This window comes from Triturus cristatus, chromosome 9 (genome assembly GCF_964204655.1).
Source record: "Triturus cristatus chromosome 9, aTriCri1.1, whole genome shotgun sequence".
In the NCBI taxonomy this organism is placed as follows: Eukaryota; Metazoa; Chordata; class Amphibia; order Caudata; family Salamandridae; genus Triturus; species Triturus cristatus.
The window spans coordinates 455295032-455321297 of record NC_140592.1 but is presented as its reverse complement, the minus strand read 5'-3'; the positions used below and the strand labels follow the sequence as shown (position 1 = coordinate 455321297).

The 26266-nt window shown below is 44.3% G+C and overlaps 1 protein-coding gene across 1 annotated transcript in view; it reads right to left on the bottom strand.

The window, feature by feature from the left end:
• Positions 1-18417, bottom strand: part of HIPK4 (homeodomain interacting protein kinase 4) — a 108645-nt gene extending 90228 nt beyond the window's left edge. Inside the window, exon 1 of the mRNA XM_085625362.1 lies at positions 16723-18417. Within this exon, the coding sequence (XP_085481488.1) occupies positions 16723-18402 (1680 nt within the window). The 5' untranslated portion in view covers positions 18403-18417. The remainder of the gene's footprint in view (positions 1-16722) is intronic.
• Positions 18418-26266: the final 7849 nt, after the last annotated feature.

Sequence of the window (26266 nt, the reverse complement as noted above, 5' to 3'; positions counted from 1 at the left end):
ATGGTAGAAAGTTTTATTCACAATACACACTTTCTAATACAATCAGCTTTTACGTCATAGCACTGTGTACTCCAAAGAAACTGTGAGAAGATAAACTCACAGCAGGTCTCTGCTTGGGTGGAGGAATGAGCAAGATGAACAGATATATTCCCTTTACAAGAAACATACCCGAGTGGAAACTCATCTTTTTTGAGTGTCATAACTTCTACTTTATATTCTGTGTTGTATACTGAGACCAAACCACCTGTTCCAAGACTGCTCAACATATCTGTATTTGGAAGTTCAAGAAAATAAATAGTTCTTGGTTAACCTTTAGAACACAATATTCATGGGCCTGGGAGAGTGAGTAGAAGGGACAGTAACAAACAACAATACAGCCTAGAATTTCTCAGCTGTTTTAGGACTAAGCCCCTATGAAATGTTTGTTACACTGGTATAATTTTGCGTAATATCAAGCAATTTGTGTTATGCTTGTTATGGAACTTTCTCAAAATCCTTGAAATCAAGGAAAAGGGGCTCTATAAACCAAAGGGATAGAGCTCCCAATAACCATAAAGTTAAAAAAGGAGGATTCCCTTTGACCAAAGGGAATCCTTTTTTTAACTTTCTCAAAATGACACCATTTTGCCTGGTCAGGTCATTAAAGAGTATTTGGGTAAACACTTTTGTTGCAGCTGCCAGTGGTGGCTGGCAACTATGGAGAGTGGTAGGACGGGCAGATGAGTGGTGGGTGGGTGCATGCATGCAAGTAAGGCGCCTATACTAAAATAAATAAAAGAAATAGGCACTTACCTACCATGCTTGCTGCACAGCATGTCCTCCTCGCTCCGGTCCAGTGCTCCAGTATTCTCGCCTCCAGCCTCCAGAGTGGGACCCAGTCAACTCCCCTAACCAATCCTGGCACTGCTCTCATGCTGTTACCCAGCATGAGAGAAGGGCCAGGACTGGAGGCAGCGGCCTCCCTCAGCTCTCTTCAGGGCACTGGAGGTCTGTCCTTGCTCTCAACCCAGCAGTCTTAGACAGCTGGGTTAGAGAGGTTTAAAATGTGCACGTCTGACTGGCTGTCACAAGACAGCTGGCCAAACTAACATGCACACTTTAAACTTAAGTGCACAGCTCGCTGCTTCCACTCAGCATCAATGGGCCCGCCCAGTCCTGACACTCGGTTTGGGACAATTTGGTTAAAAATTAAATAGTAATAAATAAACTTTATTACCATTATATTTTTGACCTCTGGGGCTTTTCTTGGGCATTTTTTAGTGGGGCGACGCTCATCCGCTCTAATAGAGGAGCCGCTCCTGGCAACAGCATGGGAACATTGCAAACAACCAGAATGCAAATTCCTGTTGTTGGCTGCACTTCTATTTTTTACCTATTGTTCAGCTCAAAATTGCATCTTTGTGTGCAAAATGGATGTGAGGATGCATTTAACATTAAAATATAGTGGTAAATTTTGGATTACCACTCTGCTTCAATTTCTTACATTTTACATAATTGCGCAAAAGGAAATTACGTGAATTTTGCACACCCTCTACTTATGACATGGACAAAAGGCATGAGTTGCATTGCAATAGACTATAGCAGTGCAATTATGAACAACCTGGCAGTCAATCTAAACCCAGTGAAAACTCAGCTTGCATTTCATACAGACAAAACATTGCTTCAGTCAATAAATCACATTCTGGCTTTCCAAGTCGTTTATCACTCTTTCTTCCATCCAGAAGAAAACTCATACAATATACCACATACATAATCCTTTCCATATAGCAAAAAAAAAAGTGAATTAATAAATAGTGCATTCCGGAGCATTGAAAAGATGCTCAATGGAACTTAATATACTGCTTGATATGTATGTGTATATATAAAGATACTTTTGTAGCGCAAATCTAAAAGGGATGCAAAAGACCGTTGACATAAATAGGTTTTACTGTAGTCTCTCTAAAGAACTATGTCAATTCACTCTGAACAGATGGAATCACTCACCTCCACCCAGTTAATTTGTGTGTATGTATGAAGTTCTGGAGGGGGACAAATACAGCTCAAAGCAATTGACTACTGTGCAAAGGTGGGAGTAGATGGGAGTAGAGAGGATGGGTGAGGAAGAGGATGTAGGCAGGACATGGCAGATTGGCAGCGGGGGATTTGCCCTTTGGAGGGGTACATGTGCATGACATGGTGCTTAAAGATAAAGGTCTTAAGTTCCTTCTTTAAGAGCAGGAGCGGGAGATCTTGCCGGACCAACGTGGGGAGGAAAATCTAAAGCATAGCCAAAGAAAGCTTGGCACCTTGTTATTTCCTTCATGCATGTTTTGTCTTAAGCCTGAAGGAAGTTGCTGTTGCCCATAGGATCTTGATTTCGCTTGCAACATACTGTAGTATCTTCAAAGTGCATGCTTTGAGGTTGATGAAGCAGACCTTAGAGATGGTGCAGGTTGGTAGAGGGAACCAGTGGAGGTTTTTGAGAGTGGATTAGATGCTATCAAACTTTCTGAGACCAGGTCGGGCAACAACATGAAGCACGCTCTTCAGAGAGGTGGCCAGGTGTTTATTCTGGATTGCAGGTGAGCAAATTGTTCTAAGCTGATGTCACTTGTAGTGTTCTCCACTTCACTGCACCCTTCATTCAATGTACAAGAGCTCTTGGACCATTTCAGGCCCTTTCATTAGCCTTCCCCACTGCATTACCCCAGTAATTAATAACTTTGTTGGAATTCGAGAACATCACCACCCTGTGCAATTAGATCACTTCTCTAAATTCAGTTTTCCTGTGTTTCACACATCAAATCCTAGGCTCAGATGCAAGGTGTCCAACTGCTGCTTCATTGTGTTATCAACTTGAACCAGCTAAGACATCACCCAGGTTCCCACAAGGGGGAGTGAAGAGTTCTAAAGATGGTGGCTATGTCTCCACTAAGGGGTCAGAGGCTGCCCACCAAATGTTAAATTACATAAGTGTTTTACATTTTAAATGGCCAGTTCAGCAGAGAAACCCAATTTCTCTAATAAAAGGATCACCATGTGATTTTAGTTGGGTGGATTTCAATAGCACCTTCTCTAAACATACATTTTAAGTTTCATCATAATATGAGTTGCATCGTGTCCGACTATCAACTTAAGTTTCTCCATAGGGAGCTATCTAATTATTATTTGTAAATTATTTGTAATTTTTGTTCCGTAGCCCCGGTGAGCTCAGGACTTGCAACATATTTCAATAACAAGTCTACACAGTAGTAAACAAACAATAGGAGAGCACCTTTTAGGTGATGCATCTGTATATGGTGAAACCAGGCTAACAATATATGCTCTATGAGACACACACACACCGAGATACTGGTCAAAAAAGCAAGACCTGGTGTGGTATAGTATTATGTGCTTTATCTTAAATATAACTTATCCACGCATATTTTATTATTATAGGAGTAAGACATGTATAGGAATACATATGAAAAGAATGTTGATTATAGTACTGAAGCCAGCTCAGAGTAAAAGCCACATTATTAGGCTTAATTTCTCGTAAGGTTTCCAGGTGGCTCCATGTCTCCAAGAGCACCATTTTCCAGCCAGTCCTTGTCTTACTTCTAACAACCTATTGTATTCTGTGAGTTGTAGCTTTGGTTAACAGAGTCAATTTGACTAACACTTCTGAAACTGATGAATTCTGAAATAATAGACCAGGAATGAGGCATGGTGTTCTTGATGACATACTGTTAGCTGGTAACCTTCAACCAAACAGTATTCATAGAACGCAGTTATTCACCCACAGGGGTATCTAGGCACTGAGAGCCACCTGCGCGGGTGGACTCAGTTGAACAACCAGGTCTTGAGTCCCTTTCTGAATTACTGAAGAGAAGTTGAGGTCCAGAGATGTTCCAGGGCTTCACGGCGAGCTAGAAGGAAAGTCCTCTAATGTTGCTTAGGCGGAGGTGAGTGAGGGAAAGGGAGGAGGAGCACAAATGTCTGGAGGGTTGGTGGAAGCTCAGGCGGTGGTTGATGTATGCCGGTTCTTGATTGTGCAGTGCTTTGTAGGCGTGGGTCAGCATCTTGAATTGACATCTATTGTGGACTTGGAGACAGAGGAATTTCGTGAGGGGTGATGTGGGTCGGTTTAGGAGGTCAAGAATGAGTCTGGTCACCAAGTTCTGTATGGTCAGCTGTCTCTTTAGGAGGTGCGTGGTAATTCCTGTATAGACTGTGTTGCCATAGTTCAAGTGGCTAGTGATGAGGGGTTGAGTGATGGTACATTCGGTGCTGACTGGGAGCCATTTGAAGATCCTTTGGAGCATGCAAAGAGTGGGGAAGCAGGCAGAGGAGACTGAGTTATTCTGGTTTTTCATGGTGAGTTTGCTGTCCAGGTGACACTGAGGTTCTGGGCCTGGTCTGTGGGAGTGGGTGAGGGTCCTAGTTTCGCAGGCCACCATAAGTCATTCGAATCGGAGGTGTTGTTCACGAAGATCAGCACTTCTGTTTTTCTGTATTGAGTTTGAGGCAGTTGTTTTGCATTCAGTTATCGACGCTGGTCATGCACAGGCCGAAGTTGGTGGATGATTTTTCTGATAGCCTGAGGATGAGCTGGGTGTCGTCCGCATAGGATATGATGTTCAGTCTAAAGGTTCTGATGATGTTGGCCAGGGGGGTCATGTAGGCATTGAACAGAGAAGGGCAGAGGGATGAATCCTGAGGGTCGCTGCAGATGATGTTCTTGGGTTCGAAGGTGAAAAATGGTAGGCTGATTCTCTGGGTTCTACCGGGGAGGAAGGATGTGACCCATTTGAGGGCATCTTCTTGGATTCCGATCTGATGAAGCTTTTTGATCAGAGTGTGGTGGGACACAGTGTTGAAGGCTGCTAACAGGTCGAGGAGGATCAGGGCGGCTGAAACCTTAATTTCTCCTCATTCTGTTCATTCTATTAAAATATAATCACAATAATTCTATGCAGGGTACAATTACATATACACAAACACACACAAATACAAAGGCACCAACACAGACACCCCTCACAAACATACTAATATCTATATACATAACTATATTTAACCATGTAATCCATCCACTTCAAAGAAAATGTAGGGTAAGATGGCATTAATGTAGTGCCATCCTAAAACCCTAACCATACCCCTAACCACAACTCCCCATTAGCACAATATGTATTCGGCACATTGCTGTGTTCTGTCCCGATTTTAGTAGGTCCAAGAACAATCAACTCCTACAAGCAACTGAACAAAAAATTACATTGGTATAGGCCGTATAATAAATCTGCACAAAACCTCCCAAAAGAATATATGTGTGCCTACTTGTGATCCCGGAAGGTTGCTTGTAGAATAGACTATGAGATATGAATTATATGGGGTCACAGTAGTTGCATTTTCCAATGACATTTCCCCAGGGATTTTTTTGACAAGTGAGACCAATGCCTAGTTATTAATGGCGGAGGGTTGCTGGCTAGGGGTCATGGCCAAGAGCCAAATCCTGTGTCCAATGCTTGCGCATAATTGCCCTAGCTGTGACCATTGGGTAGTGAGACTTGGTAAAGGGCAATGATGGTCACCATTTGGGTCCAGCAACTTGTGGGCATGGCTGCAGGTCCGGTCTCGTTGATATTTGAGGCAGGGGGACTGGGAGCATGGTGTCACCAAGGACCCTGAATCTGCAAGGCAGAGCCAAAGAACAAGTCCTACAAATAGCAAGAGTAGGTTACTGGGAGGTAGGGATGATTCATTATGCTTCTCCCTGGCAAAGCAGTTATCGATGTGTTTCAAGGGAAATATTGTATTGAATGATTGCCAGTTTGACTTTTGACACTGACGAGGAACAGAATCTATTATGCTGCTCGCCTGGGAGTAACTAAGAAACACTTGTGATGAAGGAAACTCAGCTGGATTGGTCCTGTTGGATCTATGCAAAAAAAGAACAATTGATGGACAGAATGATGAACAATGTCAGACATTCACCCCAGTACAGGGATCTGGGCCTAAATCCATCTATTTTTTGCTCCCCATGCCATTCCAGTTTGAACCCAGCGATATGAAAATAAGTCTTGACCCTGCGCCCAATGGGAACAGTCCAGCTCAAACTGCTTGGCCAGGTCCTCCCTGGACTGGAAACAAGCAACTTGTTTCGGGGTTTTGCCCCTCATCAGCCAGGATAGCTTGACTCCAGTGGCATGTAGAGCACGCGACCCACGTCTGGGCATACCCGTCCAACTCTGGGCATACCCGTCCCACTCGGGGTGACAAATGCAATAAATACAATTGATGGACAGAATGCAGAACAATGTCATACATTGCACCCCAGTACAGAGATCTGCGATTAAATCCATTGTTTTTTTGCTCCCCATTCCATTCTAGTTTGAACCCAGCCAAATGCAAATCAGTCTTGACCCTGCAACCAATGGGAACAGTTCAGGCCAAAATGCCAGGCCAGGTCCTCCCTGGACTGGAAACAAGCATCATAGGACCGGTTTCGGGGTTTACCCCTCATCAGCGAGGATAGCTTGAGTCCAGTGGAATGGAGGGCATGGGACCCACGTCTGGGCATATCCATCCCACTCGGGGTGACAAATGAAAAATGAACAATTGAGGGACAGAATGCAGATCAATGTCATAGATTCACTCCAGTACAGAGCTATGGGACTAAATCCATCGTTTTTCTGCACCCCATGCCATTCCAGTTTGAACCCAGCCATATGCAAATCAATCTTGACCCTGACCCCAATAGGAACAGTACAGCCGGAACTGCCAGGCCAGGGCCTCCCTGGACTGGAAACAATCATCTCAGGACCGGTTTCGGGGTTTCACCCCTCATCAGCCAGGATAGCTTGACTCCAGTGGCATGGAGAGTACGGGACCCACGTCTGGGCATATCCATTCCACTCAGGGTGACAAATGCAAAAACAACAATTGATGGACAGAATGCAGAACAATGTCATACATTCACTCCAGTACAGATATCTGGGCCTAAATCCATCGTTATTTTACTCCCCATGCCATTCCAGTTTGAACCCAGCTATATGTAAATTAGTCTTGCCACTGGATGCAAGCTAGCCTGGCTGATGAGGTGTGTTACCCCCAAACCGGTCCCAGGATGCTTGTTTTTGGTCCAGGGAGGACCTGGCCTAGCAGTTCGGGCTGGACTGTTCCCATGAGTCACAGGGTCAAGACTGATTTGCATATGGCTGGGTCTGAACTGGGGTGGCGAAGTGAGCTAAAGAACGATGATGGATTCAACCCAGATCTGTGACTGGGGGTGAGTGTCTGAAAAGTTTCAGGGCTCTGTCCATCATCCCCTTGGGTTTGTCTATTGGTTCTATGACTCCCTTTGATACGGTTGATCATTAGTAAACCATTAAATGTGGTCGATATCTCTAGAAATGCTTTATTCCCTTGTGGAAAGCAGGAGTCATTCTATTAAACTAGCCAATCATCTATAGTATGATCTTGGATCTACCTTTGGTGTCCGACAGTTGTCTCCTCAGTACGTCTACTTTCCCACCAGTATGTCTACTCATTACGTTAGCTTATGCAGTCTTTTGGCTCCACTGCTTTTTACTACGCAAATGATACACAATTGATTATCAACTTGATTAAAGATGCCAAATCAATATCAAGTTTGCTTGACAGCTTTTCAGTGGTCCAAAATGGATTGGATTTCATTTTCTAAAATTAAATCTAATAAAAAAGCAATGTTAATATTTGTTAAAGACAAGGAATGCTGCGCTGAATCTCTATCGCCTAATAGCATGGGTATGCCCACCAAATCCAACTTCCAAGGTCAAAGCATTAGGACTTATCTTAGACAATGAGCTTTAAGCCCACCAAGGAGTGAAGTTTTCAGCTCCTTATATGCACCTCTGAAAAGCACTACCTTATATTAGAAATTGGAATGTTGGGAGCTCCATTGGAAACAATGGAGCAGCTCCGGGCTTATAATGGCTGGTATGAGCCCGGAGCTCCACCATTCAAATGTTTCTTTGTTCACAGCTGTGGCTGTGAACATAGGCTTCAGGTAGCCTGAGGGTATTTCAATCCCCTCGTGCTGCCTTAAGCCTTTGTTTTATTTGTTAGAACATTCTGCCCTCTAGTGGCAGAATGTTCTAATAGCCTCATAGCCCTTCGTAGCTGGGCTATACTGGCTATTAAAGTCCCGCTCCCTTGTTAAACTCTGGAGCGGGCCTTTAATAGCCGGTATAGCGCGCTACGGCGGGCTATATGGCTATATTCCGTCATCAATTCCCCCTTTTTGCATTGTCAGTAGACTAGATTATTACAAGAGCCTCTAGGTGGGATAGATTTAAGGGTTCAAAACAAAGCTGCTCTTCTCCTGTCCAGGTCAGGAAGTTTGATCATATATCAGAGCTTCAGAGATGCATTCATCTATTAGCTCTGGAGCAAAGGATCAAGTCCAAAGCTCTGTGCTGTATTTAAAAAGCCTATTTCAAATCTGATCTGTCATGCTTGGCACTTCTATCAAATCACTATACTCATGCTTTTAATCTCATATCTAAAGAAAGATTAATCTTTATTGATATTAATCAAGTACACAATAAAAGTGCGGGAGCCTGCTTTCTTTCTATTCTTTGCAGCCAAACTTTGAAATAATTGACCACTACATTTGAGGCAGATAGGTCATTTTCTAACTTTTAGAAAGGTGCTTAAAAATATATTTTTTATAATTTTGTCTTCTGCTCTGTTTAATGAAGTGTTGGTTATAGACTACCAGGGAATCTTTGGGGTAACAGCTGCACTCTACAAGATTCAAATCATGACTGGGTGCTGTGTATCTATCCCATTTATCCATTATCCCAGTAGCACAGCCAAAGGTGAGGCCTTCTGGATACCCCTGCAAGATACTTGGTACAGAGTGCAGAAAAAAGTCACAACCTACACCCAATATCCACAGGGTGCACTTAAAGCCCATGTTGAACATGTACTTGGGCGAAGTTTTGGGCTGAAGGCCATGCCCTAGATCCAGTACACACTGGACATACGTGTAAGCCATGATCAGAAAGAGTGTGGCTGGGGCACTGAGTGCAGGGCATGACTGAAGGGCCCCAACTTGTACTCTGTACCAGCTAAGCAAGACCAAATGCAATGTTCAAACTGGGTATAGGGGTGAAAAAGTCCATGACATGCACCCAGTAAATGCTGGCTAAGGCCTTGTCTGATAAGTATGGGATTCTTGGTATAGTTGAAGGCTATAGTCTGTACCCCCTACCTGCTATCCGCGTTGGAGGAAAGGCTGACTGCAGGCAGGGCTTTAAGTGGGCTGGGTCCTTCTGAGTATCAGAGCCAGTAGTAATTAAAAACACACAATTCCACGGGTCCCTACGGGGCCCTATATGCATGTCCTTAACTCTACTAACAAAAACAATTACCGATTTCTGAACCATGAACTTTAAACATTTTAATGGTAATCCATGTTTTTCTTGTAATCCCTAAGAATGTTATGTCGTGTTTTTACATTTGCCTTCATATAGCATATTGTTCTTGTATGGTGGATACTATGAGCTGAGTCGCCTCCAGGGGTTTATAACAAGTCACGTTTCAGAGATCTGGAGTTGAGGAGGAAGACAGTGCAAGTTTCTCAAAGTGCCTGTCAGTGGGTCAAAAAAGGTGTTCAGAATGCATGGTCATCCAATACTTGGCCTCTCTGCAGAGCACACAGCAATGGTCTCGTATTTCAGTTGCAATTGGGATTGTGTTCAAATGTGTCTGGAGGAGGTAAACAGTTGTCAAAATCATGATAAGACGAAAGCAAAAGAACATGCAGTGTTTAAAAGGTGAGTGGATGTGTAGTGTGTTTGGAGTTGGTGAAGTGAATGAGATGCAATGAAGTGCATTCAGGAGAGAGTGAAAAGAGAGTGCTGAAGAGGAAAAAATGTAAATTGATACTTGTATAGCGCACTACTCACCCGCAAGGGTCTCAAGGCGCTTGTACGAATACCGCTGTGGAACCCATCCTGGCTTTCCCTGTGAGGCGTCCACTCCTGGGCACCCCCAAGGTGGAGGCCAGGCATCCTTAGCGTTGTGGGGGCCGTTGTGGAGATTAAGCAAGCTATTGCCCAGAGTTGCAGAGTGGGACTCCATGATTGGAATGGCACCGAGGCGAGAATTATCAGGTCCGTGGAATTTTTGAGCCCAAGACCCGCCGAGGTGGGGAATTAAACCCTGGTCCCGGGCTAGACCTCTGCATCAGGGTCGGCCGCTCTAATCAAAAGGGTTGTACATGTCTAACATGGTGTGAACATAATGGGAATGATTGAGACACTGAAGACAGACCACCACCCTTTCCACAGGCCTCAGTAATGGGTAGTTCACAGTCTCACAATTTCAAAATTGAAATATTTTCTATTTTATTTACAACAAAAACACTGTTACTAATTTATCTTAAACAGTTAATAACTATTGACAAAGCCAATAGCCCTGGCTGCTTTTAGGTGTATGTCAGTTGTTGAGTTATATTTATGGATGCAATAAAGGAAAGCTCAGAGGTACCAGTCATGTGGCACACAATGAGATTCACAGAAATTGTTTATGTGTTAACGTTTCTCCCTTAATTACATAGGCCATGCCCTCTTAGAGACCCACCACTTTTCTCGGCCACTTAAAGCCCTGAATATAGGGCACTGGCCAAGGGTAGATCCAAAGATTTTGCCCAACAGATAATGTTTGAGCAGGCATCGCTGGGTACTGTGGGCAGCGAGGATGATAACACACTGTAACTGATGGACACTTTCTGCCACGAGCAGTTAGTAGACCTCAGAGACTGAGGGAGAGTGCTGTAGATGGTATGTCGCGGTAAACTAACAAGAAAATCAATGAAAATGCTTACGGCTAACATTTTATGAGTAGATACCTTATTAACAATCCAGAACTACATACGAAATTCACATAAAAAGTTCAGTTCATTGAAATTTGGCAGTCATGGCAAGATATTCAACTGAAAAATGTTCTTGTTCAGAGAAAACAAATTCCCAGAGCAGAAGGGTTTATGCCAGTGGTTCCCAAACTTTTTCGAACCGCAGCTCCCATGACCCATTGACTGTTGCCCTTGGCTCCCAACTGTTACTTTTTTGGAGGGTGACAGGGATGTAAGCCCGGCCTCTGGAGTACTTGCATTTTTCTCCCTCGGAATGAAGTTGATGAAGGTATTATAATCATATACACAGGGCATTTCGTTTTACTAAGGTGGCGCCTCTAATAAAATATTTCTAGTTACACTTCTTTGCTCATGCCTTTTTTAGAGTACCCTCTCAAACTTTTTTTATCCCACTTACAGTGCTAGATAGCACCCATATGCATGTAGGCCCATTGCCAAAGTGTTTCCTAGCTTGAAGAATACTTGCGTGCACTTCCATTTCAACCCATGTCATATGTGCACCTATCTCAGCAGGGTGACTCATGATTTTTTAAACCACATACAGCTTTATTTTTGCTGTCACATCCCTAAAATTGCCTCCATAGTAATGCAAATAAAATCAATTCCTCAGATAAACAAGTTACAAGGATTCTATAACTAACTGTTTCTTTCAGATATATTTTTTAAATGTCCCTCTTTCTTTCTTCCAAATGTTGGCATTATGCTGTATATGGTGTTTTACTTCCCTGTGCTCAAGGAGAGAGCAGGCCTGTCACGAAATGTGTGTGTACTGAAAGAAATGTGTGCTGGCAGTACCTATGATTCTAGTACGAATTTCAATACGTAACAATACTTAGTGCGTTTAATAGACAGGACAACTGTACTTTCCTGATATCTTGCATTGGTGTAAAAAGCATTTGAAAAAAAACAAAATATTAACCCCTTCGCCGCGGCAGGAATTCCGCCGCGGCGCTGGGGGGGTTGGGGGCAGCGCGGTGGCGCTGTGCTCGTGACGGAACCACTCCGTCACGAGCCACGGTTGAGCTGTGCTCATGACGGAGTGGTTCCGTCACGTCTCCGCCCACTGCGCTAATCGCCCGCACAGGCGGGGAATTAGCGCCGCGTGGGCGGAGCGGCCGCCAACGGCCACAGCATGATGGAACCACTCCGTCATGAGCACAGCGCAACCGTGGCTCATGACGGAGTGGTTCCGTCATGAGCGGGGAAGGGGTTAACAAGTCTAACTAAATAAATCAGACATCTTCCACTTACTTTGGGATTTTTGGAACGTGGGGAATTCAGTGAAAAATGGAGGTCATCTCCCTCGACATGCCATCAATTAAGAACTACGTTTACAGCTTTAGGCATGTCACTTACAAATCATGGACATCATGCGTTTAAGTCTAATTAGTTTCGCTGAAGCCAACAGACCCTTCAACATTAAATGCATTAAAGTGCTTGGTGTGCCGCTCCCCTGGATAGGTTTGACGGCTCCCCAGGGAGCCACAGCGCACAGTTTGGGAACTACTGGTTTATGCTTACAATCTTGATAAAGCACATGTGTAGCCATCCACCTCATGTGTATTGTACTCTATTTCATTCATTTAGACCTGATCAGGAACATTTGTGGGAACCCAACTGCCCCCCAACTTTCCTACTTGATAGACATGCAGTAAAACAGCCTTTTGAAGCCACAGCATTGCAAAATATTTTAGTGAAAAAGTTCTAAGTGTAATGTAATTCATGCTATGAGGTGTTGCCTCCTCATTTTGAAATGGTGTGGAAAGTATGCTGGATGCCGGACTGCACATATGTATGCTATTGTCTTCACATTCCCCCCAAAACAGCAACCAATGACAAGTCAATTTCCCCTTATATGTATTAACCTGTTCCAACGGTGCTTTTAAGTAAGCCCCCCACTTGGCATTCTGTTGTAAGTAGATCTGTGTTTCATGCTCTTACCATCTTCACAGAGATCTTTTTTTTTTTTTTTTTTTTTTTTTTTTTGAAGACCTTTATTGATAGAAAAAGGGCAAATACAAGTCAACAAGGAGCCCGGGGGGGCTCACACATACGGTACATTACAACTTACTGAAAACACAGAGGATACATTACAGAAGGACTGAGGTCTAGTTTTAAAAATTTTTCTAGTAGGATAGACATAAGCAGGATATCGTAGCACAACAAGTCAATACTGGTGTTAAACAATCAGGATAGGTAATCTTATAGCAGTAGAAAACACCAGAGTCGCTGCGTGGCACCCAGAAAGGAACGTCCGAACCCCAGGGAAGGAAAAAGGACAAAGAATAGAAGGCCCATAGAACAAAAAGGAAAAACAAGAAAGAGAAAAGCAACCCCACCCCCCAAGTGCCCCCCACCCTGCACCCCTGCAGCTGGCTACGGCCTTACCCCCCCTAGCAGTGTGCCTGTCGCCCAAGAAAAGGAGTCCCGAAATATAGAAAGTAAGAAAAAGAGAGAATCAGAAAACTCTTATAAAATTAAGAAAGGTGGGGAGGAGCCCACTATTCGTCCCCCAGCTCCGCCATCTCGCACCCATAATAGCAACAGTAGTCTAACGCCCAGCAGTAATAACATGCCCGGTATAACGAGAGAACTGGGGTCACAGCAGCAGCGCGCAGGGTAAGTAAGGCAGCAACACCCAACCGAAACATCCAAAATATCAAGAAGGAATCTTCAAGCCGTGATTGATAAGCGTGAGCCCCCGCAATAGTCTTCTAGCACCACCGATACATGTCCCGGTCACTCAGAGAAAACTAGTTCCCCGGCTGCCCCACCCACAAGAACGGTGCAAAACATTTATCAACGGAGGAGGGCCAACCCAAGAGAACAAAAGAAAAAATCAACAGAAGTGTATCCGGCCATCACCTCCCGGACCCCCATGCAAACCATACCCAAAGTCTAGCGTTCTCGTCAGTCCAGCACAGTCCCAGGAATGTAGGTACCAGTATCAGGGCAAGAAAAAGACAAACTCAACCCTGACCCCTACGTGCCAGTGCGCCAACATAATGCAGTTGCGGCGTAGTCCCGTAGGGTAGGAAGAGCCTCCGATGTGAACACCCAGAGAGATGGCAACAACAGCCAGTAGTCGCCATCCAAAGCAGGACAGTGTTATCCCCAAGAGTGCAGTACGGGTAGGCATACAGTGATAGTCCACCAAAATTGGGCAACTCACTCCCGGGCAACATGTGCAGAGTAAGCAGAGCGATCTTGTCAGCAATACCCGCTGGCGGTGGTAGTCCTGGCATCCGACGACGAACCTCTAGGTTCCGTCCAAAGATAGAATGCACTGTGTCCTTCATAGTTGCGACAGTCCGAGCGGCGGTGATGGTAAGTTCACTCACAATCAGTTCCTCCACGTCTCCCCGGAGAGGCTGCACACGACTGCCGAGTCCCGGGCTCAGCGATCCGCTCCGCGCACAGCCGCCCGTACGGTCAGCCAAGGAGAGAACGGGCACAGCATCGTCTAGTCGGCGCTCCAGGTCACGGGCGTTGGAACAGAAAGCAGCTCGCATAGCAGCCAAAGCTTCCAGGACGTCGCCGATACTCACGGGCATAGCGTGAGAGGAAGAGATGCCAGCTCCCTGTTCCCGGAATCCGCAAGAGTGTGGCGACCCTCGAGCCCAGTCTTTGGCGTACATGTCCAGGCGTCGTTTAGTAGGTCAGCTCCCAGAGAGGCAGCGCCAAACCACAGGGGCAGGGCAGCAACCCCCAGCCCAGCGCCACGCACAGGGACAGCACAGGGACGGTCCAACCAGGCGCCGTGTATAAGCGCCGATCACTCGATAAAGATGGCCCCTTCCATCACACTTCGTAGCGAGAGATCAAAGAGGAACTTCCAACAGGGGGGGATACATTTGTTGCATCGGTGGTGGTAAAGCAGCGTAGCGGCGAGGCTCCGAAAGAAACTGTTGCGCTACTTCTGGGAATCTCGGTGGCCTATCGCGTCTTGCCGGCGGTTTCAGATTCTCCTGTAATGGCCGCTGCTGTTGCCCTCTAGCCGGACGCCGCCGAGAACAAAGGACCGGACCCACTCCGTAGGCGTCTGCGGGGATTCAGGGCGTTTCTTCACCCCCGGTGCAGGAGGGACGATGGGGAGCCCACCATCGGATGCAGCGTCGCCTCCCCAACCCGTTACCGCACAACAGGCACGATTCAGCAATCAGGAGAGGAAGCGGTACGGGAGGGAAGCGGACGAGTCGGCGGAGCCGAGGGCTCAGGCGGCCATCTCTGTTGCCGGCTAGGCTCCTCCCTTCACAGAGATCTTAACAAGGATCCCAAGTTTTACTTTACATTTTGAATAAAGGGGCTGCTGAATATATGACTAATGACTGCTTTTATCTAACCTATCACGTTTTGTAACAAATTCAGTTCACTGCCCAAAATTGAGAAATATGATTCTTTATTGAGATGGATTTATTATCTTTGCTAAACAAAACGTATAAATAAATATTGTCACTTCTATTGCGGTGATCCTTTTATCATGAAATATAATTTGTTGAATTGCTTCATTAGAAATTAGGAAATGGTTAAGAATAAAATTATATCATCTGTCATCGTTGAAGGTTATTTGGGTGCCACACAGGGTAGCCTACACAGCTAGACAATGCCATACTCCTCTTAGAATCTTTGAACACGTGTTGCTTTCATGCACTTCACTGTTTTGAGTCTGGACACTCAGCAGTGATTTAATTTACCTAATTGTATCAAAGACGACAACAGATCCAGATTATTTTATACTATGAATGGGACTGATAAAATAAGATTGAGCTGTCTTATCGTTGACTGCACAGTTTTATTAATCTTACAGATGTCTAAATAATCTTTCATGATGATTGGAAAATGTTTATGCCCTTTTTCTAAAAAGTAAATAAATCTGAATATATAATTGTAAATAAATACCTAAATCATAATATTTTCTAAAACGTTTTGATGTGGGATATTTCTTCATCTACCCGCCCCCCCCCCCCCCCCCGCCCCCCATCAGTGTGTATGATTAGTACTGTCTTCTAGAAACGTCTATCTTTTCAACTGGGCTGCTATTGTCAAATGATGCAATATCATACACACACATCAAACTAAAGGTTTAAGGTTTTTAACATGTGCCTCGTTGTGTATTTGCTTTTGGTTCATTGTTGTTGTTAAATATATGCATGACGTGTTCTTGTGTAGCGATATTATGCACAATCTGTAATATTAATGAATATAGGTTGCCATGTTGATGTTCCTTTGTAACTAGGACCATTAGTTGGCTATTGCTATTATAATGTTTCATAGCTGGAAATATTCAAGAGTTTGGAAATCATGACATGTAGAATGGTCTTATGATAAAATGTTGTAGGTGTAACTTGTGTCATGTATAGATAAATCAGTTATTACAAATAAATAAAGAACAATGTAATAAAAAACTAAGGATCAGGGTATCTCCTTTAGGTGAACTACTGAATATGACTTACTTAGCTTTCACAGGAATTATTCGACTGGCGTTTTGAACTCTCTGGCATGGCCAAAAAGCAGCAGCTAGAGATTTTAACTCCCTCCTGTCAGACATCAGGTGCCCGTAACTTAAAAAAATCTTGCTAGACTAATTTTATGCATCTGACTTCTGCTGATGCTTTTTTCATTGGTTTTGCTAATCTGCTGGTAGACTTTATATTATTCAGTGAAGTGTTAAATTACCTCCCAAAGTTGTTGGAACATGTTTTGTTTTAAGGTCAATTAACTATAACAGAAACATTTGGCCCAGGTATCAAAGGGACTATTATTAACAAATGATGTTTTGACATGGGAGCTAAACATTTTTACTGATTTAGTATTTCTAAGACACAATGCTACTGGATTGTGCTTACCTCTATGGCTGGAGACACATGGGTCTTCGTAAATCTCATGTTTTCTCCTGACACACCGGGTTCCTCAGCAGGACTGATGACGGAAGTGCGGCTCCTGTTTTCTTCATCCTCCCAACTTACTGCATCTCCTGGAGATTGCTGCCCCAACAGGATCAAATTTCCAAAGGTAACATCTGACTTGGTGTGATGAGGGGCCTTTCGGTGCTTGGACCCATAGCGAGATCCATAGTAGGAGAGTATAGGTTCCCGGCGATGGTCAAGGCGTGGGCGGTTGCTCTGGTAGGCAGGTAGATGAAGGCATGCATGATCTTGGCAAATGGAGGATGCTTCCACTGAGGTTGAACCCTGGAATGCTGACATGCTTGAGCCTTCGGTCCACATGTTCATACTGCCTTCCATTTTGGGTTCATCAATTCTTAAATCATCCATTTGGTCAATGGTTCTTTGGACTGTGTTTAGGCATGAGATAGTGTGTGCATTCCTGTCCTTGTAATAGTCATCTGCTTCATCATAATACCTGTCCCCCAGCATAGTGTAATAAGTGTTGTCCTCGAGTATTCCCTGATCCTTCTTAATGGAGGCATGTATGCACTGTAGAGACATTTCATAATATTTGGTGAGCTCATAGTTCATCTTCAGCTGCTGCATGGAAATGAAGGGGTGCTTCATGGCAGCATTAGGATTGATCCGCTCATGGGAGTCCCAGGTCAGCATCCTCTTGATTAACTCAACCATGTTTTTTAAATCATAATACTCAGCCAGAACTTCGCAGTCGGGGAAGACAGACTTGTTGACATTCACCGATTCAATCTGATCCAGAGACTTGAGGATGTATTTTCTTCTCTCCAGAGGTTTCACATTTGTTTCAGCCTGGTACTCCGATGCTGACTTGAGCTGCCACTGGTTCCCAACTTGGGGTTGTGGGTTCCTCTTAAAGAAGCTGGAAGTTTTACTAGCTGTATTCAGAAGCTGCATCTTCGGCATGCCTTGGGTTTCACAGATGTACCTGATTTGGTCATACTCATTGTTGCCAGGGTAAAGGGGCCATCCGAGCTGGAGTTCTCCCATCACACATCCTAGAGACCACATGTCTACCTTCTCACAGAATGGCAGGCCAAGTAGGATCTCGGGGGACCTGTAGAATCGGGACTGGATATAGGGCTCTTTCACATAGCGGACCTCACTGAAAATGCTTGCTGATCCAAAATCAATCACCTTCACTCTGAAAGGATATCTGGCTTGGTCGACAATCATGATGTTTTCGGGCTTCAGATCAGCATGAATAATGGAAAGTTCCTTTAGTTTGGACAGAGCTTTTAGCACTTGTGTTGTGACTGTCCTTATGTGTCTGATTGGCAATGGGGCAAAGTTGTTCTCCTTCTGATACTCAAATAGGTTTTGTTCCAAAAGCTCAAAAACCAGGTAGAACTTCAATTCGTCATGGAAGTACTCATAAAATTGGACAATGTGAGATTCCTCTGAGTCTACCCCTTTCATGGCCTTCAGCAGCTTCAGTTCGTTTTTTATGATCCTGCTCCGGCAAACGTCGTTTTTGAGAATCTTAATGGCCACCATCTCCCTTGAACTCCTTTTCCAACTCTTGGCCACTTCTCCGAATGTCCCTTTGCCCAAGATCTCAATGATATCATAACAGTCAGTTTCAGACTGGAGTACTGCCATGTTAACCTGCTCTTGAACTGTTCTTTATCTGGAGCCCCAACACAAAGCAAATGCCCAGTGGAATTTTAGCTTCTGCCAAAGACTGTGTTTCTGGAATGATGTGTCTAGGTAACAATGGGCAACATTCTGCTGTTTCCAAGATGGTGGCATTCCATGATGGTTGCATGAGCTGATAGATCATTGCATGTCAGAAGGCTATTGGAACTCTTTTGAGGCAAATGGTTCTTTTTTGGGTCCTAATAGATTTTGAGGAATACTTTCCAAAAAGAGATCTCATTGCGGACCGATTTTAGCAAATTAAATGCTTGTTTCTCATTTCTGCATATTTGTTTTTGTGTGATCCATGTATCATTTATGTAAAATATGATTCTGACTCCTGATCTAAGCAACGCGCAAAAAATATAGAATTGGGCAGGTCTGGTCACCTTGTGTTCCTATTAAAAGCAGTGACTGTGTTGATCAAGTCAATCCACTGTTTCACTCTCTTATAATAATGGTTGTTTAATGAAAATGAACAGATTAGTTGTTTTGTTGGGGGGGGTTGCAGCTTGCCTTGAATTGGCAAACCAAACATTGTTGTTAAAGGGTTCCACTTGTGTCCATTTCATTCTTTATCTGAAGAATATGTTCATTCTGCCATATAACTGTTCGAGATTTTATTTTATCAAACATGAAAAAAATAGTACATCCAAAAATTAATTCCATTGCTACACCAATGAAAAGGGGGACATCGGTTTATACTCATCAGAGATCTGGGGCAAAGAGGAAGGAATGGAAACGCAGCCTTTAATGCACATACATCATTAAAAGTCCTACATATATCTGTAAAGCATTTAATTGTGGATTTGTAGACTCCCAGTCCCCTTTCATTTGTAGGATCTGGACCTGCCATCGAGGTAAGTGATGCAATAATGCTGAGAGGAAAGAGGTGTTTTCATTCCTTCTTTTTGATAACCTGAAAACCTGATTGTAGTTGGTCAGAAAAGGGGAAGTAATTTACCACACCCAGTAAATACCATTACTTATAAAGGGGTTCAGCTTGGGTAGTGATTCCTAGCTGGGGGTTGAATTCCCATCTCGTGCAAGCAGGATTTTCCATAGGCAAGAATTACTGTGCAAACAGGAGTTTGCACGTGGAATTGAATTCCTAGCTGTGCGATAATGATTGCACCCCCATTGCTTTCTCCAGACAGCTTTGGGTTGGTGACGAAATTTATCGAGTAAGAGAGTTTGGAAAAAAGGCCTAATTTATGCTTTAAATAGTAATTTCCCAGTAAGTTCTCAAATTTCCAAGTGAAAAATCTTGCAATAGGAGGTATTTACTACCTAGCGCTGGGATAATGACTGGCATTTACCGGGTGTGGTAAATACCACACCCCTATTTGCCCCATTTATAATCTGGGCTTTAGAAATTAGTCATAACACAGGGAATCTGTATTTATCGCACCAAATTCTAAATTCTTTGCCTTTTTGCTGTGTATTTTCCCATGATAAATTTCAGCAAGTTTAAACCGAAAAAGTGCGGAGGGCAGTGGTACTGCAAAACCTGGAATTTCGGTATCTATGAGAGGAGAGGCACTAAAAGATAAGGCAGGTTGGTATCAGGACATAGAGGCCTTAGCCAGAAATCAGACAAGAGATGTTGCGGCCCTTGGTGGTTGCTCAGAAGGAGTGTTTCATTATATCTTTCTTAGAACGTAAGATTGACAGGGCGACTCTGATGAGTGGAGAATGTCATTCCACTCTACAGGTGTTCAGATGGTGCAGGCGTGTTTTCAGGTCTCACTGTACCACTGAGATCATTGTTCACACCTTTTTAGAGTTACATGCAACTTTAAAGAATACTTTTAGGCATCAATTGGGTTTTGCTGTCCTGTAAGATGACATAGCAAAGAACATCCCAAAGAAAAGGTGTAAAAGGAAAAAGCTTCTCTTCCTTATTTAGAGTTTGGCTGACAGGCTGCTTGCTGTTCTGCTGCCATGGCAGAACAAAGGTGTCTGCCAGACAGGCCGGCGACCGTCTGCCATATTTAGAGTTTTGTTGGTCATATCCACCCATTGCCAATCTAGTGTAACATCCATCAGCATTCTTGCCTTCCTCAGTTGGCGGTCCTCCTTTCTCTGTTGGCGACCTACATCCATTACGGTTGAGGTGGCAATGCACCGTCCTCCATATTTAGAGGTATCTGCCATCCTGAGATAATGAACAAGGAGAGGATGGCAATTCCGGACAGGAAATCGCATGGTTGATGTACATCAAAATCTAGTGGAAGATTCAGCAACTTACACCTGATGAACATCAACCAACTGGCAAATTCTTCGGCTTCTCCTATAAAGCAGGCCAAAGAAACAAACCTAAACGTTTATCACTCACACAACAGACCTGTCTCTTGCAGCAACAGAGTCCACCATCATGGCAGACAGGCAGGAGTGCCATTCACTTTTATGAGAATGAGTTAACAATAATGGTGACTGACATTGCAGGGGTTGACCACAGTTGTTTGGAGCACTTGTGATGCACCACTACCATGAATCAGCTTAGGGAAGAGCGGGTAGGATGAGGGGGTAGTGTGAATGCTATACCCAATGTGCGATGCTCACAGAATGACATCCTCAAGAGTTGGAACAACGTGCTATGCCCTGTCCAACGAACAAGCTATGGGTAGCTTGTGGAGTTCCCAGGCCCCGCAACCTCAAACCCTGGGAGAAGAAGGTGTTGGAGATCCTCCAAAGTGAAGGCTTCATTGGTGTTGTAAATAAATGTGTGCTGGGCCATTTCTTCCAATGGGGACCTTTTTCCTACCATCACAACACTTGTCATTTCAGCAACAGCCTTTCCCACGGACTCCCCAGGGTAATATCCTCTTACATCCCGCTTGCACTCGCCCCTTTAATTAAATATATAGCCTCTAGCTGATTACTATATACAATGCCTGTGCACTGCTTCTGCTCAGTCTGGTAGCACAGCAGGACCACACTACCTGTAATGCTCCTTTTTTCTGATCCCTCCCCAAAGCCCATGGCAAAATGCATGACCCTTGGCCAAAATACAACATGATGGAGGAAAAGTGTGTATGTCCAAAAATCTGAAGAGATGTTAATTGCTGCTTTATAAACATTATTATCATTTATAAACATTTATTGAATGCTAGAAAAATGGTAAATTAAATGATCTATGTTTTTGACACAAAAATATAAATTTGAAACAAAAACAAAAAATTTGCCAAATGCCATTCAACTACACTGCCACTGTTGCGTTGCCATGGGCAGTGATCCACAGAAGTAAATGGAATTTCTTACTAGGTGTAGTAACAGAAGTTCCACACTAAACTTATAACTAATATCCACATAATGTGGATACACTATTATATCACTGATGCCTAATGTCACAAAGTGTAACTGCAAGAAATGATGGACGGAATGCTGAATGATTCAAACATTCTCCCCCAGTCAAGAGATCTGGGTTTAATCCATTGTTCTTTTGCCCACTACGCCACCCCAGTTTGGACCCAGCCATATGCAAATGAGTGTTGACCCTGTGCCTCATGGGAACAGTCCAGACCGAAATGCCAAGCCAGGTCCTACCTGGACCGGAAACAAGCATCCTGGGACTGGTTTCAGGGTATGTCACCCTTCATCAGCCAGGCTAGATTGAATCCAGTCGCATAGTGAGCAATGGACCCACGTCTGGGCATACCCGTCCCACTTAGGGCAGAAAGTGCAACTGCAAGAAATGATGGACGGAATGCTGAATGATTCAAACATTCTCCCTCAGTCAAGCGATCTGGGTTTAATCCATCGTTCTTTTGCCCACTACGCCACCCCAGTTTGGACCCAGCCATATGCAAATCAGTGTTGACCCTGTGCCTCATAGGAACAGTCCAGACCGAACTGCCAAGCCAGGTCCTACCTAGACCGGAAACAAGCATCCTGGGACCGGTTTCAGGGTATGGTATCCTTCATCAGCCAGGCTAGCTTGAATCCAGTGGCACAGTGAGCAAGGGACCCACGTCTGGCCATACCCATCCCACTTAGGGCAAAAAGTGTAACTGCAAGAAATGATGGACGGAATGCTGAATGATTCAAACATTCTCCCCCAGTCAAGAGATCTGAGTTTAATCCATAGTTCTTTTGCCCACTACGCCACCCCAGTTTGGCCGCTTTGCATAGCCAAAAGGTCTCGCTTTTGGGACCTTATAAGTATTTCGTTATGCAACTGTTGCATAGCTAAACATTTATAAGGTCCCAAAGGCGAGACCTATTGGCTATGCCAATGCTTGTTGCACTGGTCATCAAACTCCCCCTCACCAGACTGATACGACGTGGTGCTCAAATTCACGCCTGGCAACGGAAAATGTGAGATGAGGACAGAATCATGGTATATGCACTCAACGTCCTACTGTTTCTGGCTAGCCCCTTCCGGTTTGGGTCCAGCACGTTTGCCTCCTGGACCTCCACAAATAGGCCTCCTGCCTCGGAGTGAACAAAAGTAAGTCCCTGCTGGATCCTTTATGTGGAGACAAGATCCTGGAAATGTAATCCTCGATGCCCATGAGGCATACTAGCTTTCAATACTTGTGCATCTATATAGCCCAAGAACCGAGCCTGACATGGAGCCTCAATCTTACCCCACTCAGACTAAAATGATAAAGGACCTTCAGCAGTGGGCACCACTGCCATTAAACAGACTCTTTGGCAGAGCATCAATTTTAAAATGATGATGCTCTTGTGATTCCTTTCCGTGTACTCCAAAACTTCCCCCTTATGATACCCAATGCATGGTTTAGGACTCTGAGGTCGGTGATTCGTTTCTTCCTTTCGGTGGACTGACAGCCTCACATTTGTATGGACAAATGCCGCTTCTCTGTATATAATGGGGAGATGGGCATGACCGACTTACAACTCTACCACCAGGCGATGCAACTCCTGGTCATTAATGATTGGCTACGTGGGGGCTGGGACAACCCAACCTACAGAGCAGAACTTTCTCTCTCCTCAGCGTGATGGGGACACTCTATGGAGAACTCCTTCCCCGAGGGATGTATGTCATTATATCGCATACTAATACCACGCATGCCAATATAACGCGGGTTTTACTACGCGATGTCAATGACAACGCATTCCATTGCATCGCAAACTATTACCACGAATATGCCTTTACCACGCATGCCATTACAACGCAAAGGCATGTGTGGTAAAGTTATACTCGTGGTTAGTTTGCAAGGTTTGTGACTACCCTACCCCTACACAACCCTCCCCCGCCCCCAGTCCTCTCCCTACAATTACACTACACTACCCTACACGACCCCCCGACACTACCCTAAAACACTACACTACACACGCACATTACAACACTACCCTAAACCCTAATGCACTACACAACTCAAACTCTACTACACTACCCTAAAGCACTAGATTGCACAAACTCTACAACAGTACCCTAAACCCTAAAACACTACTATACTACCCTAATACACTACACAAACATTACTACACTACCCTAAAACACTACACTACCCTAAACCCTTAAAACACTACACTACACTAACACTACAACATTACCCTGAACCCTAAAACACTACACTACACAAACACTACTACTCTACCCTAAACCCTAAAAAACTACACTAGCCTAAACCCTAAAACACTACACTACACAAACACTACTACACTACCCTAAACCACCACACTACACAAACACTACTACACTACCCTAAACCCTAAAACACTACACTACCCTAAACTCAAAAACACTACACTACACAAACACTACAACACTACCCTAAACGCTAAACCACTACACTACTCAAACGCTACTACACTACCCTAAACCCTAAAACACTACACTACACAAACTCTACAACACTACCCTAAATCACTACACTACACAAACACTACTACACTTCCCTAAACCATAAAACACTACACTACCCTAACCCCTAAAATACTACACTACTCAAACACTACAACACTACCCTAAACCCTAAAACACTACACTACATAAACACTACTACACTACCCTAAACCCTAATACACTACACTAAACAAACACTACAAAACTACACTACAAAAAAACACACTAAAATGTTATTAAAAAAACCACACTACACAAACATTACAACGCTACTTTTACACTACCCTAAACCCTACAAAATTAACCCCCAACCCAAGCGCAAACCCCCTTACCTCTCCCCTCTCCAGCGTTGCCGTCTCTGCGCCCGGTTCCTGCTTCCTCCTTCCTGCTTCGTGCACACCGTTGTGAGGAAACGACTCCTCACAATGACTTGGATAGCCGCCGCCGCCATTACACATTACATCGCATGCGTTGTAGAAGCGCATCCGATGTAATGGTATGCATGGTTTTTACCACGCGTTGTAACATCGCATGCGTTGTAACGCATGCGATGTAATGGCAACGTGTGGTAAAAACCGCGTTGTATTGGCTGTTCCCCTTCACCGAGACCTCCCGAAGATTACTAGAGTGGTTTTCTTGCAATAGCGACACTCTATGGGATGGAACCAGAGACTCACACAACAGACCCCGTTATAGAGAGGCCAGTTTCTTCACAACACAGCACACCTAGAGGGCTTTGCCAAATGTGGTAGGATAGGCATTACAAACCATGGGAACGTTTTGCTTCGTGACCTAGCGTGACCAACCGTCCGTAAATTTCACAGACCGTCCGCAATTTAGACCTCACGTCCGTTTGCCACGAGGATCCCTTTTAAATTTTATGGACGCCTTTTGTCTTTAATTTTTGGGCCTTGCAGGGAGCAGAGCTGTTCCCCTGCGAGAGGCCTCAGCTCCCTGATGGGGCCGACTCACACTCATCCTCGGAGCACAAGAGCAGCCCCACCGGCCCATTGTCATTCTGTATGCGGGCTGATTGTCACATACAGAATGAAAATGGGCCAGTTTGGCCTCTTACAGCATGTGATGAGCTTCCTCCAGCCACGGTCTAGGGCAGGGCATTCTGTTAGGGTTAGATGGAAGAAATGTACAAAACATCCATGCTGCTATGTGCCAGTTCATGAAAATAGCTGGCGAAAGAAGTTACAAATAAAAGGTTATAGTTCTTACACAGTCTCATCATTTCAAAGCTGAAGCATTTTTAACATATACAACGAAGCCTTAGTTGCTGCTTTTTTATTTATTTTATGCAACTTACATCCATTGACAAAGCCAATAATCATGGCTTGTTGTAGGTCTAATGTTACTGGATGTAATGATAGAAACAGCAAAATACCAACCGGGCGGCACATTATGCTCAGCACATATTTTTAGCTTAGGCTCCACCCTTTGCTTTAGGAACTACAGCGAGGGTGAAGTTCTTTATGGGCCTCTTCTGTCTGCAACTCAGTAGACAAAGGCTCAGCTCATAATTGATGTGACAAGGTGGGTGAGTGAATAAGAGAAGGAATGGGTAAATGGCTGGATGGATTAGTGAAAAAATGAATGGATGAGTGAAAGGGTGAATGGATGGATGAGAGAAATGGGTGGAGGCAGGAGTGGAAGGATGGATGAGGGTAAATAGATGGATGTATGGGTGGAGGGGTAGATGGATGGGTAAAAGGGTGGATGGATCAGTAAATGGATAGATGGATGAGTGAAAGGGTGGATGATGGGTGAGTGAATGGATGCATGGATGGATGAGAAAAATGATGGATGGATTGATGGATTGATGAATTGATAAGTGAAAGGGTGAATGAATGGATGGATGGATGAGTGAAAGGGTGGATGTAAGTATGGACGAGTGAGTGAAAGGGAGGGTCGATGGGCAAAAGGATGGATAGATGAGTGAAAGGGTGGATGGATGAGAGAAAGGATGGATGGATGAGTGAAAGGTTGGATGAGTGATAGGGT